General features: G+C 36.0%; 1 protein-coding gene across 1 annotated transcript in view; it reads right to left on the reverse strand.

The window, feature by feature from the left end:
- The window catches only part of sorcs1 (sortilin-related VPS10 domain containing receptor 1), a 246,243-nt gene that overhangs the window by 87,642 nt on the left and 142,588 nt on the right, over positions 1-16,013 (reverse strand). The window contains exon 3 of the mRNA XM_067402693.1: positions 14,182-14,281. Within this exon, the coding sequence (XP_067258794.1) occupies positions 14,182-14,281 (100 nt within the window). The remainder of the gene's footprint in view (positions 1-14,181; positions 14,282-16,013) is intronic.

The following is a 16,013-nucleotide window of genomic DNA, read 5'->3' on the forward strand; positions in this document are numbered from 1 at the left end:
TGAGAGCGCTTCAGCTGCGCAACATTTTTTTTCCGTTGAGACGCTTTGTTGCTATGATACGGAATATCCGCGGCACTGTTACTTATAACTGATTTTGCGGGTAATGTGTTTCAGACTTAAAATGTTGACACAATGTTAAATTACTTTGCTATGTATTTTCGGAGAGCAGCAATATTAATTTCTCATCCATTTTGTTCCGTTCTCTGCTTGTTAATGTCGTTGTACAGCAAGAATGTGACAGTTGGTCGGAGTTGTATTTGTCCTGCCCCTCCTCCACTATGATTGGAAAGTGACTAAAAAGTGACAGTGATGAGCACAGTGTTTTACTCAAAGTTGAATATTCTTCAACTCGAGGCGACAGGTAACGCCGAGCTCTCAGCGCTTGAGCGTGAGAAAGACGCTCAGCGCCTCGTTAGGCCGTGTGTGCACCAAAGCGTTTTTAGCCAGCTGAAAAAGCGTTCTGCTTAAAACGCCTATTGTGCTGCCTTCATATACGGCTTATAACGTTATAAGACTTTTATTTTTTTGCGGCTCCAAACAGATTTGTTTTTTTGGTCCAATATGGCTCTTTGAACATTTTGGGTTGCCGACCCCTGCCCTAAACCAAACCCTATTCCTTACTATAACCCTGTAGTAAGTACATGTTGTCAATTAATATTACTCAGTACTTAAAGGTATTTACATTTGAATTTAATAAGGACACCTTATAATAAAGTGTAACCGATAATTGTTCTTGATTTAAGCATTAAGTCACTTAATATTAATACTTTTTAGGGGCCAAGCCCCGAAGGGGCTGTAGCCCCTATTGTAATTGTACGTTTTCCCTTTTATTATTATTATTCTTCCTCCCGAATGGGAGTCTATGGCAGCCCTATCAACGGAACATGAGAAAATGATGAAATTTGGCACACTTGTAGTGATGGTCATGTCTAGAAATCTGACCAATTTTGGAGTCTCTAGGACCAACTCTATAGCGCCACCACCAGTTCAAAAATTCAACATTCTAAAGTTTATAACTTTTGAACCATTTGCTCTAGAAAAATACAATTTAGTACATCTGATTCGTCTCTTCATGCTGATTCTATTAAAATTCTTACATTAAGTCTCCGCCCATTACAGTAGCGGCCATTTTGAAAAGTACAGTATTCTGTTTTTTCGCTACTCCTCCTTCAAAATTTGTCCAATTTTGTCCAAACTTTGATCAGGTGATCTTTGGTCTGAGCCGCACAGAAATGACTGAACAGATTTTTTTTATTCATCTTTGTTCAAAAGTTATGATGTCACGAAGTTAACGAGGTTGACCCAAAATTGCTATAGAGGCTGTATCTCGGCCAAACTTTGAGCAATCAAAACTAAAATTGGTACACTTGATCAAGACCATGTTCTGAGGTTCCATGCCAAATTTGGGAACAGCGCCACCTACAGGTCATGAGATCTGAAAAATGGCTATTTTGGCCAATAACTTTTGAACACTTTATTAGAAAATCAAGATCTTGGTGTCTATGGATTCCCTGTGCCATGCCGAATCCGAGGATATCGAATTCGTCAACATCGGATGAACCACGTGTCCGCCATTTTGAATTTTGTCATAAATTGCAATAACTTTTAAACAATTTGACATATCTTCACACAAATTGGTATGTATGACCTTTAGAAGGTCCTGAAGGTACCTGAGAAGTTTCAACACAGCGCCACCTACTGTTCCACAGATGTAATGATTATTGCAAAACCACTTATAACTTTTGAAAATATGCTTTATGTCATTTTATTCCCTGGCTTATGCCGATTCCGACGATGTGTCATTTGTCATTTTCCTTAAATGTACCTGTCCGCCGTATTGAAATAAATGGAAAACAGTTTTTTCGCTACTCCTCCTACAATTTTTGTCCAATTTTGTCCAAAATCAGCTCAGGTGATCTTTGGACCGAGCCGCACAGAAATGACTGAATGGATTTTTGATATTCGCTACCATTCCCAAGATATTCATCTCTGAATGTGACCTTGCTTGTGTCTGTTGTCTTATGCTAGTTAGCTTAGCATGCTAATTGCTTAGCATGCTAACCAGTTGTCATTCTCTTTAATGTGGCTCTTCAGTTATCAAGTTAACCATGAGCTTCATTAGTATTAAGTTAGCTTAGCATGCTAATATGGATAGCATGCTAAGTAATGCTTTTTTTGTGAATTCTTTGTTAGACTAAAAGGTTTCTTCCACAGTCTGTTGAATGTGCATCCTCAAGTAGCTCAATGTGTAAAGCCAGTTATCTGAAGAGCCCTGTATCCGAAGTTAGTGGGTTCGAATCCCAGGTGGAGCGGTTTTATAAAATAGTGTGTTTTGATTCCTTTACTGCCTCTTGGATTAGAAATAAATGCTTTTTGTTTCATGCTGTGTTCATTTTCATCTAAGCTTATGTACATTCTGAGTTCATTCTTGCCCGTAATTCTGAACCAGCTGTTTCATGTTTGTTCATTTTCTGCTGTTTTTCCTCTTCCTGCTCTGTATTGCACTACAGCATGATGAGCTGCAGAATGATCTAAAGTGCAGCTTTATAAGAATTCTTCATTTTGAGTTCATTTTCACATGAACTAATAAACTTCGGCAGGTGTGGAAACATTCACTTGCACAGTGGTGCAATGAGATGAGAAATGGACCTTGGACCTGGAGGTCGTGGATTCGAATCTTGTGTGGGGTTCCTTTATACAATTGTGTGTAATGAGTCATTTTGATACCTTTTTTATCCAAATAAGGATTGTGCTAATCTTTATTCCTCTTCAATGAGATACAAGTATTTTAGTTCATTCCGTATTCGTTCTCTGAACTTCTATTGATTTTCATTTCATTTCCACCTGTCCTTCTGAACCAGATGTTTTGCATGTACATTCAATTTCTGCTGTTTTTGCTCTTCCTGCTCCGTATTGCGCTACTGCCCCTACTGGGGCTTGGCCCCGAATTGCTGATTGCAGCTATATTTTTTTGTTTGTTTTCAGAAAACAAGACTTTATATCTTTTGTCATTTTACTTCTTAAGTAAGTTTAGATATTTTACTGAAAAACACAAAATAATATTTGTTCAGAAAATCATTTTTTGTCATGTTCATGTTTGTGTTGACACGTGCCATCATTTTATGATATCAAAACTAAGTAGACATACTATAATTTCCTGATAGGATGTACATTTAGCAAACAGTATGGATAGAAGTTGTCTTCAGTAAGGACATAGATCATTGGAATGGCTTTTTCACACACATTTAATCCAGTCATGAGTTTTTGGTCATGAGTGATTGGAGTCTAACTCATGTCCAAGTCATGAGTTATGATCTACATCTGTGCTAAACAATGTTATATAACAAAATGAGATGACTTGAGCATAACTAAATCAGTCAATTGAAGAGCCTGAAATCTATTGGAGGATTAACAATCAGTTATGGATCTTGTGGTCCCGGTGCCAAAATGTCATGTGGGTAATTCGTCCAAGGCGGTAGGGAGAAAAGAATCAAGCAGACATTTAAATGAGAAAAATGAGCAATGCCAAAAATGCTTTGTAGTGAATATGAAATTTACTCAAGATGAAATTGCTGTCCTGAAATAGCCCATGCTCTCCGGGAGAATGATTTTATTTTATTATACCTTTTACAAAGAAATTTCTCATTCTTATTTCAGTGGCTTTACAGGGTGTGACAAATTGAATTTGAGGCATCAACAAATATCAAAATTATGCCAAATTCTGTTCCAGTGGCAAAAGTGTTACTGCAAAATTATGTTTTGCAAGCTCCTATAGCAAAGATTATATGAAGTCAGAGTGTAATGAAATGGAGAAAGTGAATTAACCCTGTAGAATTGACTGTCATATTGGGCTAAAATATTTCTCTAAAATCATTAAAGGATGGTGGATAATTAGACTAGTGAGGCAGAAGCCAAACCACCGTGCGGTAGTTTTGAGCAGTGAGTGAGCGCCACAGGGAAAAGGTAAATGCGCACAGCAGAAAGTGCAGCCGCAGCAGATTGTAGACGGGAGCGGAAAATCAAACGGCAACAGTGCCAAAACCCTGGAAGAGAAGTGGTCAGATGCTGGTGGGAGACTGGCAGTGAGAGAGAACAAGAGGCACACAGAGACTAATATTGAATTGAAGATGTAATTTCTGTATTTAAGATAAGCTACTGTATCACATTTTGTGATTTGAAGGATGAAGATTCAAAAAACTTGGATAATGTACTGTACATAGGATATTTTCACAGGCATAAATAAATATTTATACCTGTCACATGTATGTTCTGTTTTCATTCAGATTTCTGTGCACTTTTTAATCTTCTTGTTTAATTGTTTCATTTGTCCTTGTGTGCCTAGCTGTTTGTCTCCTTGGTTACTGATTAATTGGTGTCTTCAGTTCAGGTGTGTCTAGTTAGTTTCTCCCTTTGTCTGCTGTGTATAGAGGGTATGCATCGACGTCACTTTCCCGCCGAAAGCGCGCTCCCTCAGCTGGACTGAGTGGCAAAAGAACCTGCTGCGTGACTGGATTTAACAGGGGAAACTGCAAAAACGAACGAAAAACAAATTAATTACACTAAAGGTTGGAATTGAATGTGTTCCTTACAACTTGTCAAATAAACCTAATCCCTAGATATTTACATGCAGCCAGGAGTCGTGTTTCCTGACATTTATATGTGCCTGATTTCGACGCCGGGGAAATACATAAAGCAAATCTGCCTGTGAATATTTTATATAACTACAATATAGGTAGGTTTAAATCCACGTAATCACTTATATCAATGTTATATCGTCATATTGTCCAGCCCTAAAACATATCGTCGCTGTCCGATGAAAAACACATATGTCCATTTTGCCGAGATTTTTCGACGGATTGAATGTCCAGGTTAATTTCCGTATACAATATGCTTCACATATCTAATTGGCCAATGAAAAGTTGTGAAATCATGTCATCTGATTTTCACGTATATCCATTTGGTGTCAAAGCTGTCAATCACGCTGTGTATCTCCCGCCCTGTGGAAGCATCTCTCCGGTCTCGTGAAGTTTCATCGAAGCTCGGCACTGGATAGCCGAATAACACTGTGAGGTTACATTGCCAAATAAACATAGCCTGGTGAGACAATGACTTTCCTTTATCGAGGTAAACGTTTCCCCCCTGACACCAGACGTACGTCTAGAAGTGACAAAATTACGGTAGGACTGTGCAAACAAAGTATCTGTCTAGCATTACCATGTCAGTGTATTGATTCATTGTCCCTTCATAGTTTGCAAGAGACATTTAATAAATTTATAATTAATATTAAATAAACTAAGCATATTTAATAAACTAAGACGTAGGCTATTTAATAAACTGAGCGTATTCATCTGTCAATATGAAACGCGACTTGCCCATTCTAATTAATGATCGGAAGAACGCGTATCGATCACCGTTATTGTAAAATATGCACGTATGTCCATTTAAACTCAATTTTGGTCAAATGTGGATTATATCATTACACTGGCAAGAATATGGTTACATGTAAAGATGCCGTACCAAATATGACAACGCTACATTCAACTGCTTTTGAAATACGGTGTTTTTTTCACTTCCTGAAAAGTAACCGTTTTGGACATACGTGAGTTTCATCGGGCAGCGACGATTTATAGTTTTATAGTATTTTTGTCAGTGTTTATTTAAAAACACCAAATTATGCAGAATATAAGATAGTAAATATTTAATTGATGAGTTGTCAACACAATATATAACAATAAAATATATACGGTATGATTTTACCTCAAAATCCAACAATTTGACAAAATGATAACTGAAAATCCATGTTTCTCTGCTGGAGTCCAGTTGTTTCTGTGAACTGCAGCGATCCGTTTGCTTTTTTTTCTGTAGCTTTCGGCAGTCTTTAGATATATACCTCAGGGTTTTGTGTCAAAGCTATTTGTTCAGTTAATCACAAGGCTCTTTCCCGTTTTGGATGTGTTTTGTGTGTTTTTCGCGGCATTCACGCTAAAAACCAATGCTGCCGCTTAATTTTTGTGCCACTCAGTGGACGTGACCGCAGCCATAACGGTCGATGATGACGTCACGTTCATACCCTCTATATAAGCCTTCAGTTTGAGTTCGTTTCTTGTCCTGTATTGTCTTTATTTAGGGTTTGTTCATGTTACTTTGATTCTCCTGAGTTTAATTAAAGACTTTGTATCTGCATTTCCTTGTGTGGTGACTAGAACACACCAGATCTGTTACAGAATACAGGACCAGAAAGAGTGAGGAGCTACAAAAATGTCTTGTTTGACATTAGAGAAGTTGTGCTCAATCTATCAACATGGCCAGAAGATTGAGGAATTTGTTCAGTTCTGCCATTTGTCATCATGCACTGAAGGTGAGTTGATGGACTTATTTTGGAGTGGATTGGACACTTGACTTGGTGCTGAGGTGTTTTGGCTCGCCTTACACAGTCGGTGACCCAACCTGGAGGCTTCCTGTCCTGCCAAAGACTATCCTTGTCCGCCTCCAGGGTGCCCACCTCCCACCCCTGTAGACCCCTGGGTAGGGTTGCACCAGCCGTTCGTAAGTTCTTTCTTAAATTGGAACGTAAAGTCCACACTAGTGGCTTAGAAACTACTAGCTAGTTTGTAACTAACTCTGTACTTTATTCGGTTGCACCATTTGTTCTTAAGGCAGAATGTAGCTAGTAGCTCTTAAGGTCTCCGTAAAGTAATGCGTAGTCGCATAATATGACGTTTACCTTCAGTGATCCTTCAAATACAGGAGCAGAAGTTGTTGAAATTCCGTGAATCTCAATTTATCCTTCATTCTGACTTATTTTGCCTCACGTAGCTAACAGTAATAAGTTCCCATTAAATATAATAGCCTACTACTTAATCATAGGCCTAAATGTTTTTATATGTAAATAACATTCAGAAACTGTATTTGAAACGAAATTAATAAGGATCAATAAATAAATACTGAAACAACAACAACAACAAAAACATAAGAAATTACATTTATTGATTATGACTGATTTTATTTGACATGCCCAACACGGAGTGATAGGACCGATGCACACAGCGGCGCGCTGTTTAACGGGTTCGTGTTGAAGAGTGTCTAACAAAGTAATCTTTTCACATGATGTTTTCTCTCTTAAAATTTAAGACACTGTAAATGTCAGCAGCATCATATATGTGTAAAGAATGAAGTCTGTCAGGTAAAACAAGAGCTTATTGATGCAGTTCAGTCAGTCTGCTATTTTATTCCAACCGTTACTCCTGACAGGAGGCTTCCGTAAATATTTAGTGTGTACGTAGAGTTACGTTTCAACTAAGTTTAATGGTGCAACACAAAAATATTTAGTAGTGCGTAAGTTGTAACTTAGTGCCCATTTACGTCAAAACTAGTCTACGTTGTAACTTGCGCACAGCTGGCGCAACTGGCCCCTGTAGACTCCCACCCCTTAGACTTCTGGGAGGGGGAGGATAATGTCACATGTATGTTCTGTTTTCATTCAGATTTCTGTGCACTTTTTAATCTTCTAGTTTGTTTGTTTCATTTCTCCTTGTGTGCCTACCTGTTTGTCTCTTTGGTTACTGATGAATTGGTGTCTTCAGTTCAGGTGTCTAGTTAGTTTCTCCCTTTGTCTGCTGTGTATATAAGCCTTCAGTTTGAGAGAGTTTCTTGTCCTGTATTGTCTTTATTTAGAGTTTTCATGTTACTTTGATTCTCCTGAGTTTAATTAAAGACTTTGTATCTGCATTTCCTTGTGTGGTGACTAGAACACATCAGATCCGTTACACTACTATTCAAAAGTTTGGGGTTGGTTTGAAGAATTTGTTTTGAAAGAAGTCTCTTATGCTCACAGAGGCTGCATTTATTTGGTCAAAATACAGTAAAATGGTAATATTGTGAAATATTATTACAATTTAAAATGTTTTGTATTTCAGTTTATTTTATCATATAATTTGTTCCTGTGTTGCAAAGCTGAATTTTCAGCATCATTACTCCTGTCTTCAGTGTCACATGATCCTTCAGAAATCATTCTAATATGATTTGCTGCTCAAGAAACATTTGATTATCAATGTCAAATTGTGCTGCTTAATATTTCAAGAGAAAATAGAATTTTAAAATATTCCATTCATCATTATTTTATAATATCAGTATCCAGCTGAGTTTAAAATTGGGAAGTTTCTACTTTTGTCATGTTGGAGACATAGTTGGTTACAGTTTATTTTAATGGTCCACTTTAGACATTCCACTATAATAACTTTGCATCTGCTGCAAGTGTACCAGTCATTAAAGTATTAGTAGACTGTCTGCTTCATATCTGCTATCACTTTATTTTGATGCTCCCAACAGACATTCTACTGACTAGAAGTAACTTTTCAAAAACATGTCAACTTATTCTACTAACCCGAACTTTAACACCTAACCCTAACCTAACAGTCTACTAATACCCTAATGAGAGCTATTTTAACATGTAGTTGCAAAGTTACTTGTACGAATAATTAAAATAAGTACATCATTTATGATGATTTGAATGTCAGGATAAAAATATATGACTTTACCTAAGATTTACACTCTTATACGGAGGATACAGATCTAACAGATAAAGGTAGACCGTTCCATAACCTTCAGCCGGCAAAACCACAGTCACCTCTTGATCTCGGATGGGACAGAGAATTATTGCTTGTGGATCTCAAACATCTGACCAGCTTATTCGAGTTTAAAAGATCAGACAAATAAGAAGGCACTAGACCATTAAGAGATTTAAAAACAAACAATAGTGCTTTACATTCATTTGAAGCCATGTCATAGAGGTCTGGGACATCCAAATCTAAGGAATTACAATAATCCTAACGAGAACAGATGAAAGCATGTATGACTCTTTCAAGGTCTTTTAGAGATAGGAAAGACTTAACTTTGGACAGAAGTTTTAAATGAAAGAAGGATCACTTAACTTCTGTTGGTCAAATTTAAGGGAGGAATCATAAATAACTCCCGCGTTTTTCATAGTTGGATTGATGTATTTAAGTTGCAAAATTAAAGGATTAATTCACTTCAGAATTAAAATTTCCTGATAATTTACTCATCCCCATGTCATCCAAGATGTTCATGTCTTTCTTTCTTCAGTTGAAAAGAAATTATTTTTTTTTTGAGGAAAATATTCCAAGATTATTCTCCATATAGTGGGCTTCACCAGGGTACAACGTGTTGAAGGTCCAAATTGCATTTGCAAAGGCTTCTACACGATCCCAGCCAAGGATTAAGGGTCTTGTCTAGTGAAACGAATGGTAATTTTCTCAATAGAAAAAATTATATACTTTTAATGCACCATGCATTACGTAATCACGTTGGAAAGATCACGTGTGACATAGGCGGAAGTACCGCGGTAGGGTAAAAAACTCCATCTCATTTTCTACTCCAACTTCAAAATCGTCCGACATCGTTGTTTTACCTTTTTTTGTAAAGGCCGTTTAACTTGGTCTTTGCACGTTCGCTTTTTAGACACTGGATCGGTATTTCCGCCTATGTCACGCGCGGCCTTGCCAACGTGATTATGTAATGTGTGGTGTGTTGCAGAGATTCTGCAAGATGAGCATTTGTGGTTAAAAAGTATATACACTTTTTTTTTTTTTTTTTTTAGAAAATGACCGATCGTTTTGCTAAATAAGACCCTTATTCCTCATCTGGGATCATGTAGAGCCCTTTGAAGATGTGTTGAAACTGCAATTTGGAACTTTAACCCATTGTACCACAGTGAAGTCCACAATATGGAGAAAAATCCTGGAATGTTGTCATCAAAAACCTTAATTTCTTCGACTGAAGAAAGAAAGACATTAACATCTTGGATGACATGAAGGTGAGTAAATTATAATATTATAAATTATAATTAATCCTTTAAACATGTTTTTTTCCTTTACACACAGAGGGCCCAAAAACAATTGCTTCCGTCTAACTCTCATTTAAGTGTAAAGCGTTTAAAGACATCCAAGATCTTATATCGGCTAAACATGCAAGAAAGGTTTCTAAACCTTTCTTGTGAAAGGTTTCAAAGGCACTTACTTTCAAAGGCATGTAGATGTGGATGTCATCTGCATAAAAATGAAAAGACGCTCCATTCTTTCTAAAAACTGAACCCAGTTTGCTTGCTCATGACAAATAGCAACACAGAGAAAAGTATTTCTAATATGTTGGAACTTTGATTGAGAGTAGCCCATATTTACGTGTTGAGACGTAACTTCACAAGCACCTGTAAGAGCTTTTGTGACGTTTGAGTCGACGGAGGCGCAACATGCGAAAGGTGTGTTTGCAAAATATGCTGCATTTTTGTATTCCGCTAGGTGCCGCTAGTGTCATAGAAATTACATACTTCAACATATCAGTTTAGGACACAGATCTAAATCAGACAAATAAAAAACACCATGGCGTCAATTTAAATGTATGCCACAAGTACCTTTTAAATTAATAATTAAAAAAAAAAAGTATAACAATTATTATTAGCAGCCTATTATAAATAAAAAAATAAAATTTAATTATAATAATTATAAGTAGGCTATAATAAATAAAAATATCAGTAGGCTATTCTTTAAAAAAAAAAAGTTGAAATTATGCAAACACAAAAATGATATCGATTAACATCCTTAAACTATTTATAAGTTTTCATTAAAAAAATCTCTATGGAGAAAATGAAATACTATGAAAATAGTTTTAGTTATTTGGCTAAGTCTAGTTAGTTTCGTATCAAATACAATGTGATTTTCGGTTATCGAGATCTGGCAGCAGCTATTTTTTCCTCTGGGGCGAGCGGTCCGCTCATAGCTTATCCTGCCCATGTAATTTGCAGTAGACCAGCAAACTAATGAGAACGCGCGACAATGATAACAAAAGCGCAAAGTAGCAAAAGCTGCTGCAGATCAGCTTACCCGGAAGTCTCCATAACTGGCAGATTTAGGGAAAATTAACATCATTTGGCAAATAAATTAATTACGGACAGTTACATATGCATTACCAATCATGTAGGCTTTATGGTACACATCAAACAAGGGATTTAATAGTAATTTATAATGTTCATATTAGTTGCAGAGTCCATGAATGGCTTGGGTATGCAGAGCATTCGCAGCTTATATGGACTGCATGCCACTGATTATATATATATATATATATATATATATATATATATATATATATATATATATATATATATATATATATATATATATATATATATATATATATATATACTATTTTTCTAAATGAATAATCACTCCCTGCTTTGTTCTCTATGTTGAATATGTTCCATTGCATCCTCAAGAACACCATCAACAAGCATTAATGGATTAATAAAGCTCTACTGTCCGCTCCACACTATAGCCATTATGGCTCTTTGCGATGTACTGCATTGACCAGCCCTGCTTCAATTCCCCATTCACATTAAAGGATAATCATTGCTTGTTGGATATAAATAGCCGTCCCACATTATATGTTAATGTAAAAGCAGAAAAAATGGATGTTGACTATTCTATTAGACCCAAAGCTGTTATTATGTTTACAGTAGAGCCCTTAATTACAACCCAGACCAGGTTTTATAATGTCATTGGAAGGTAGAGTAGCTATTTAATGTGAACTTGGGTTCTGTCTTTATTACTGGCTGGAAAACTAAGCACTTAGATGCAACAGAAAGAAGGAACATCTCCTATGGGTTTGTCTCTCCTCCTCTGGTGTACAAGTTTGCTGTTTTGCTGAAGAAAAGATCATCTGTTGGCATTCAAAGTGGATAAACAATACAGTATAGTGTTGAGCAGATGTTGATGACATTTATGCGTGTGTTGGTGGTAGAGATGCCGTCTAGACACAGTGTAATTAAATCTGCCAGTTCAGAACTGCTGGGAAATATGAATCCCTAAATAAGTGCCCATAACTGTAGGCAAAACAAAATTGATCTGTTAGGAAAACATTCCAGATTATTACATTATGATTGAGCTCCAAGATGCCACAGTTAAAGTGAACAAGACTGAGTAGAAGTGCCTGAAAGTAATTAACTGAAAGTAGCACACAACTAATTTAACTATATTTGGGCTTAGCTGATTTAAAAGGTGCCCTAGAATTGAAAATTGAATTTACTTTGGCATAGTTAAATAATTAGAGTTCTGTACATGGAAATGACACAGTCTCAAAGTCTCAAACACCATTGTTTCCTCCTTCTTATGTAAATTTGATTTTTGCAAAAGACGAAGAACAGGCGAATCTCAACATAACACAGACTGTGACGCAACAGTCGGGATCATTAATATGTACACCCCAATATTTGCATATGCCAGCCCATGTTCAAGGCATTACACAAGAGCAGCCAGTATTAACGTCTGGATCTGTGCACAGCTGAATCATCAGACGTTATGCAGGTAAGCAAGCAAGAACAATAGTGAAAAATGGCAGATGGCAGCAATAATAGCTGTTCATGATCCATGATATCATGATATTTTTAGTGATATTTGTAAATCGTCTTTCTAAATGTTTCATTAGCATGTTGCTAATGTACTGTTAAATGTGGTTCAAATTGGCATTGTTTCTTACTGTATTCACGGAGACAAGAGCCATGTAGTTATTTTCATTTTTAAACACTTGCAGTCTGTATAATTCATAAACTTCATTCTTGGTTTGCCATACAATATGTACAATAACAGAAAAAAAGAACATTACAATGTCCAGAAATCAATTTAAATAGTTTAACGTGAGAGTTTCATCCTTACATCTACTATAATTTAATATTAGTCCTGAGATTCTTCACGTCTGTGAATAAATACTTAGATTCGCATACATTGTACCTTAATGGTCTCGTGGAAGAACTTTATTTAACATTTATTTAACACAAACAAATGAATTGCTAATCAAATGAAGATTTGTATTTTGTATTAGGTACATCCGTGCTGAGAGATGTTTCAAAAAGACATGTCCCAACCGTCCCATCTGCAAATTCTGTATTTTAAATTGTCTTTTTTATAGCAAACTATTTAGATAGTTAGGTGTCTTATTCAGTTTGTTCCGAACTTAAATTAATTGTTCATTTTAGGGTCTCAAATCAGACATGGGATAACTGAAAATGTTAATTTACTAATAATACCCATTAAGTAAACCAAACATGTCCGTTCCTGTTCTGCTATGTTATGGTCATTCAGGTTTGTTTATGCATTATTAAACTCGAAAAATATGCCGTTCCCTCAATATAAGCCACGACTTCACATCATGTGGTCATGATGCCGTTACCTTAATTTAATGATGTCGTGGTCACAACATATTATTACGTTCCCACAAGTTAATATGTAGTGGAGTCAACATGCTATGACGGTCCATTAGTTAATATCTCATGGCCACAACATATTTTAATGTTCCCATGAGTTTATGTGGTGTGGCCACGACAAAAGTGAACCGAACATATCCCCTCCTGGTCACAATAATAACGTATATAAATTATATATATAAAATTGTAAACACTTCAGTTTCACTAAAATTAAAAAAAATTAACTAAAATTGTCTTCAGCATATAGAACTTCATGACTAGCATGTAGCTTAACACACTAACCCCAACACTAACTACTGGAAGTGTGGTCCATCTTCATTAAGGGACTAATAGCCACAAATAAGTAATAAATGACTCTTCTTGATAAAGGAAAAAGTAAAAGAGGAGAAAAAGGAGGACAGAGAAAGATAGCTTGCACTGTCAAAGCAAACTCCCAAGCCTCAAGCCATAAATACAAGCCTTCTCATCATGCCTTTGATTAAAACACTAGCAATTTATGAATATCTTTTCATCCAGATGATAATTCATTAAAGCTCAGAGTAAAAAAAAAATGCAGCCTTATCAATATTAATGATATGAATATGTTTTGCTTTGAATGCTACTATATCTCCAAGTGAAAACTGCATGCTGTAGTCAGTGAATCTTTAAAATGCATTGATCTCATAAAAAAGCTGGAGAGCTTAGTAAATACTACCAGAGGATAAATTAGCCACCAGCGCACTGAGCCAAAAAGAAGACCTGTGAAATCCTTCCAACGTGGTTAGCGGTCATAAATGAGCAGGGGGTTCGAGCTCCGCGCGTACATAAACATAATCACTTTGAAAAATGTTTTGACACCTTCGTAAAAGAGACATCATGAAGACTAACAATGCGTGTATGTACCAGACGGAAGAAGCGGATGCCATAAATCTTACCTTGCGCTTGTTGTTGGGGCTGACGTACAGATAGCTGAGGATGGTCTTCACCCCCACCTTTTCATTGAGTTTCTCATAAGTGGTTCCATAATCTGTTGACCTGAAATGTAATCAGAGGCCTTGATGAGAACTAGGGGAATCAGCTGGTGTAATTAAAAACTGACTGTGAGCTTTAAACAAGGCTGAAGTGAGTATGGAACTGTAGCTTATTCGTGGAGGCAAAACACTTCTTAAGTGCCAAATTTGTTTTAAGCAAGGTAATTACAGGTTTAAGAAATGTTGCAATTTGTTGCAGTTATGCGGTGAAGTTGCCATGACCCTTAAAGGTTCAGTCACATGAGATAAAGGTCCATTGTTCGATATTAATATTGTAGACATCTATGAAGCACAGCTCGCGCAGAAGTCACTTTCAAACCAAGCTGTTTTCTGTTGTTCAGCTCAGCAAATTTGCATGATCAACTTAAACGTGACCAGAAATCTGCATGGTAAACATTTACACCTTGCATTAAATTCTAGATCGCAAGGATTCTAATTGGAATTGGATTTTGCCAATGAAATTTTGTTCAGCAACAGTAAATGTAGCAGGAAACCCAAGTATTTTATGAGATGACATACGAAAATGTATTTTTTTAAACAAAAGTAAGCATGAAGGTCCACCTCTAACCCCACCCCTAAATATAACTGTCATGGAAGCAGAAGCAAATTATACGAAAACAAACAAATGAACTACCAATTTGTCAAAATGTATTATATTTATGAATTACCATTGGGCTGTCAAATTTGCATATTAATGCTAATCAAAAAAAAAAAAAAAAAAAAAAAGAGAAAATCACTCACTGCTCTTGACTGAATAACTTTTGTAGCTTTAACAAAAATGTATCTATATATAATTTTAAGTTTAGCAATCAAGAAGACTGTGAAGTGTTTGATAACTTTATTCAATTTCTGTATATTTCCTACATGTAAGATCAAATATTTAAAATGTACTGTCTTCATGTTGTGTCTATGGAGATTAAATGTGAAATTATTACAATATAAAAATATATAAAACTTTAAATGTTAGGTAAGATTACTTGGAATTTCAACATGTTCTCCAACCAATACGCCTATATGGGTCGTTTGTCACTTCCCTGAAATACGACCCTAGGAGCGTTTACTAAAGTTGCACCCCTATCGACAACAGGACACTTTCATTTTAATGCATTGTTTTAATGCATTGTTCATAGCTCAATTGGCAGAACATTGCAATATATAACAATATGCAATCATGTGATTACGCGATCGTGGGTTCGATCGCAGGGAACGCGTGTGCTCATAAAGTGTGTATGCACTATAAATCCCTAAACCAACCTATGGGTAGGTTAAGGGATGGTGTAGGTGTAGTCATTAATAAAAATAGATTTTTGCTAAATGGAAATAGGATAAATGGTGTAAAAAGTCTACACATTGCATTTAAATGAACGCACTTTTTGATTGGTAATAACAGTCATACGTCATTTCATGACGACAGACGTAACACGACACTGTCATTGTTTTTACGCCAGCTAGACTTTAAAACATAAATATAGGTCCTAATAAGGTAACTGAAAATGACCTATCGTTTTTTTTTTTTTTTTTGCTTGTTTATGGAGGACAGTCTCAATATTTATCTTCAAAAAAGGAATGGCTAGATCATATCAGAACAGAATATAAAAAAGTTTATTAACTTATTTTAATAGATAATATTCACAGTTTTATTCAATTTTAGATTCCATGTAATGCAATGAATATCTGCGGATTTCACAGGTTGCAGTGATTTTGAAGTAAGGCATGTTCCTGGATCAACATCTTTT

Source organism: Chanodichthys erythropterus, chromosome 12 (assembly GCF_024489055.1).
Source record: "Chanodichthys erythropterus isolate Z2021 chromosome 12, ASM2448905v1, whole genome shotgun sequence".
Classification (NCBI taxonomy): Eukaryota; Metazoa; Chordata; class Actinopteri; order Cypriniformes; family Xenocyprididae; genus Chanodichthys; species Chanodichthys erythropterus.